The sequence below is a fragment of the Nestor notabilis genome, unplaced genomic scaffold, assembly GCF_000696875.1.
Source record: "Nestor notabilis isolate BGI_N333 unplaced genomic scaffold, ASM69687v1 scaffold31224, whole genome shotgun sequence".
Lineage (NCBI taxonomy): Eukaryota > Metazoa > Chordata > Aves > Psittaciformes > Psittacidae > Nestor > Nestor notabilis.
Window position 1 is genome coordinate 1834 of NW_009927417.1, and position 4571 is coordinate 6404.

A 4571-nucleotide genomic window follows, 5' to 3' on the forward strand; every position below is an offset into this window, starting at 1 on the left:
ACTCCTGTGCTATAGGAATTCTCAAATGTGAATGCAGTTACAGACTTGGGAGTTTTATCTTGCACAGACGCAGACAGCAGTGACTTTTGTCCTCCTTCAACCCCTCAGAAGCCTGTTGGAGGGAATAACTCTGGTTCCTTTGCTTTTGAGAGCTGTTATATTTGGGGTCATGTAATTTTGTGCTAAAACCCCTTTAAAACAAGCCCTCATCAGCTCTGAACTCATGGTGGAATCAAAAGACCTGCAGAGGTTTGTTGCTGTTGAGTCATTCCTCAAAATCAGCCTGTCGGTTGGGAAATCTGCTCTTCCTGGATTACAGAATCAATTGTGGAGCAATTTCAGGAGCAGAAAGAATAAGGCAGTGTATTCATCTCTAGTGGATAACTGTGTAACTAATAGCGTGTAGGGGTTTGGTTCTGAAGGAATGCCACTGAACTCACCACGGACACGTCCTGAGGCTTTGAGAAGGGTCAGAGCGGGCAACAGAGCAATTGTGCTCATGGGCTACCTGTGTGGCATGTTTCTTTGGCTTCCTTGGCACTGGGAAGGGGGAAAACTCCTGTGTCCTACAGAAACAGACCCCGGAAATCTTCTCTTAAGCACTGGTTATACAGAATTGGTTTGCTCCTGCATTTCCCCTCTCATTAAATAATCCTGTTCTGACCAAAGGGGGTGGGAACACTTTGGGAGTCTGACGCAGATCAGAAAACACACACTTTGCCACCACTCAAACCACCAGTACTGAAGAAGCTATATCCATCCAGTGCATGTCCTGGCTGAGGACTGACCCCGACTCACTGTAGTGAGTGAAATGCATATTTTCATGGCTTTTGATGTCTTGGTTAGGGCTAAAGTGCAATTTCTTCCTGTTGGCTCCAAGTCTCTTCCTCTTTCTGCACCCAGCTGTGCTGCACGCCCGCTGCTACTCCCATGGGTCACAAGAATCAGATGAAGAGTTTGATGCTCGCTGGGTGACGTATTTCAACAAGCCAGATATTGATGCCTGGGAGCTCAGGAAAGGTGAGTTGAGTGAAAAGGGGAGAGTAGCCCTGGAGTAAATAGAACAGTTCATTGACCAGGAATAACAACTGGATTTGACTTCGCTGCTGGAGAGCAGGAAGAAGGAAAACTGGGAGTTAGATGTAGGAGAGCAATCCTGTGAATACCCTGCTGGGACAAGGCACTACGTGAGCCTGAGTTATGCGGCTGCTCCGTGCTCGTGCTGTTTGCTCTGAGCCTGTTGTAGCAGGCACTGGCACCTCACCAGCGACACGAGCAGGTTGCAAGGATGCAGAATGAAGGGTATGAGATGGTGGGAATTGGGCTTTATAAGCCTTAGTGCCCCAGAACACACGTTTCAGCACCTGGGTGGGTGCTCTGAGGATCGTGCATCTGAGCTCAGCTGTTGCCTAGAGCATAACCACACACGTTTGAATTTGGACTTTGACCTAATGGCTTGGCTGTAACTCATGTAGACTGATGTCTCCCATTGTTATTTGCGAGCTCCTATTAAACTACCCCAATTAGGGCTTAAAAATGTGTTTGCATAACAGCCAGAGGGATCATTCCAGCATCACCTGGATGAGGTATGGGCTGTCTTCCCTCAAAGGGAAGAGCCAGCAGCTTGAGTTCTAGTTTTCATTACACCTGTAGGAATGAAGTCATTTGGCATTCCTTAATGATCCCATAAGTGCTACAGTGCAGACACTGATTCCTCCGGGGAACGTGGATGAAACTGGCTCACTGGGATTTCATGAAACCCCCTTAAAATCTGCAGTAGTAGAGTAGGGAGAAGAGCAAGAGAAGACCCTGTTGGCTGTTTGTGTGTCCCCAGAATAGCAGTGAAAACTCTAATCAGCTTCTAATGGCAACCGGCGTGGTGGTGAGACTTAATTCCTTCCCGAGGTGCAGCACAGTGATGCTCGGTGGGTTCCTGCTGGTAGCACCATGAGCTGATGCCAAGTCCCTCTTGGTGTTTCACAGGCATAAACACGCTTGTGGGGTATGACCTGGTTCCGGAACCAAAGATCATCGACGCAGCTCTGAGGGCATGCAGACGGTTAAACGACTTTGCCACCGCTGTCCGCATCTTAGAAGTTGTAAAGGTGAGTGGAATGGCAGCTCGGGGCTCCCCGCCGTGCCCTCACTGCCCAGAGCACTGTGTTTGCCTTAGTTTGCTGTCAGTGGTGCCAAGGGAAAGCACCAGTTCCCACTGGCAGAGTCCATAGCTTGGATGTGAGCGTGTGCTCGGTGCCTTCAAATGAGTTTTGAGAGCTCTCAGCAGCACAGCTTCGGGTAGAACGGTCTTAGGTTCGTATTTTACTTTCCTGTCACTGACTCTGGTGGGAAAGTCTAAGGATTTTTCTTCCTTTTAGTTTTAAAATAAGCATTACTAGAAATCCCTCAAGCAGAGGCAGCTTACCAGCTTCCTAAAGGGCTGAACACTGAGCTGCACAGGCTTGAAACCCAACAGAAACCAGCACCTTGAAACCTGAGTCCAGCCTGCACTTAGCAGGGAGTTAAAGAGGGTGGGCATGGAGGCAGGAGTCCTGTTTCAGTCCTGGAAGCCAGCAGCTCTGCTCTTCCAACTGCCTTTTTTGTCCCAGGGACTGAAATACACTTGCTTCAGACTGTACTCCACAGTCAGTTGCCTCTGTATTTGCTGTTCCTGCTCTCTGCGTTCTTCTGTAGAACTAAAACTCTCTCAGGGTTTTTAGAGGCTGATGGAAGAATCGCGTGTTTTCCTTATCTCTCTTTTTGCATCCTTTGTCCCCACCACCCAGAGGACAACTCAGGTGGATCAGAATGTGGGGACAGTAATATGCTCTTACTCGAGGGGTGCTGGTTTTCCCCTGCTTTCCAAGCAAGTTGTGTTCTTTCTCCCAGGCAGAGCTGGGCCCTGCTCTCCTGCCCTGCAGGAGGTACAAACACACATCTGGATTGCAAACCTGACCGCTGCACAACAGCTTGCTGTGGAAATAACACCATTCCTTTTCCCTTAGGACAAGGCAGGACCTCACAAGGAAATCTATCCTTACGTTATCCAGGAGCTTAGACCAACTTTGAGTGAACTGGGAATCTCCACTCCAGAGGAATTGGGTCTGGACAAGGCATAAACATTATTGGTAAGGGATGCTGTTGCTTCCGAGAGTCTTGGCACAGGACTTCTGTACCCCAAAACTCCCCTGGCAAGGACACAGTCCCCTTCCCTGCCTTCACAGGGCTGTGAAGGTCAAGTTTGCAGGGCGATTCTCCAACTACCTCTATAGCTACGGATCTCCTGAACTGAAAGAAGGCTTGGCTTGGGAAGGGATGGGGCGGTTGGCCTCCATACCCAGCAGTGTCTAGGTAGTTGCCAAGACAGTGGGTATTGCAGCGTGTTGACTGCTCACCAGCTTGTGTGCAGAAGTGTTTTTTAGCAAATGGCAGGATCGTTCCCATTGGGAATGCACAAACTTTCATGTCATTGTCACAATTTAGAAAACTGGGAGACCCTGATTATAGCTTATGGTAGAAAATGAGCCTCACTCATGGTGGTCACCCAACAACGCTGGAGTTTCTTCACATTACCCTCAGAATAGCATCTTTTCTGTGATTAAACACTACTTTGGAGGGTTCCTTGCTCACACATCAGCTGGAGCATGGCCAGAGCGTCACTGAATATCCTTTATTTCAGGAATGGTGCCTGATGAAACAGCCCCAAGACTTGGGAAACCACTTAAATTGCTGTCTTTTAGAGCTTCTTAGTACTTATTAAACTTGAGAACAACTACATAAGACATTTAGCTCCCCAGGCTCTTAGATGAGCTCACATGAGACCCTGGGGACACTTGGTGGAGGTCCAGGGCTGCTGCTTTAATGGCTTCTGTGTTGTTTTCTGTTGCAGGTGCGTTACTTGAGCCATTTCACTGGTGCCACCTGATTGTACACAGCTGCCTGGAGGCACGAATGCTAAAATCTGACCTTATTTCAAATAACTTCTTCCTTTATTGAGTCACAATGTACGTGATGTGGAGTTGGACCTAATAAAGGAAAACCTGGTTTGACTGATGTAGTGGTGGCGATCGTGTGATTGTTCTGGGGGGCTTTTATGGGGAAAAGGAGGAAATAAAGGGCAAAATGTTCTCCCATGAGTGCGTGTAGAGTGTCCCAGTCGTTATTTGCTTGCAGTGTCCATAGCACTTCCACCATGGGCATGGGAAGAGGCCTCTGTGGAGGGCGCCGTGACCCCCCTTTACCCACAGCTTTATGGAGGAGGAGAACAAGGACTCCTAGAGCCTCCCCTGCCCTTGGAGGAGCCGTTTCCCTGTGGGAAGCTCTTGGCGGGGTGGGAGACTCCTGTTCGGGCTCCTCTGCTGTCTCCCGGGTGCCTGCAGGGCCGGGAATCGCTCCCAGGGTGGATATTGCTTTGAAGAGCCCGTTTCCCACCGCGGTTCTGGCGCAGGCGGCGGGGGTGGGACAGAAAAAGGCGGAAAAGGGAATTTTGTGGGGTTTTTCGCACCAACAAAGGGATTTTCGCAGGAAAACGGGGATTCATGCGGGAAGCGCGTCCCGCTCCCCGGTGCCGTATC

The 4571-nt window shown here is 49.5% G+C and overlaps 1 protein-coding gene across 1 annotated transcript; it reads left to right on the forward strand.

Moving 5' to 3' along the window:
- Positions 1-903: 903 nt before the first annotated feature.
- Positions 904-3127, forward strand: LOC104405367 (cytochrome c oxidase subunit 5A, mitochondrial; the record flags this gene model as incomplete). Its single annotated transcript, XM_010014055.1, has 3 exons — positions 904-1020; positions 1984-2105; positions 3003-3127. Coding segments are annotated over 3 exons (353 nt in total), but the record flags the coding sequence as incomplete, so codon positions are not given.
- Between the last annotated feature and the right edge of the window lie 1444 nt (positions 3128-4571).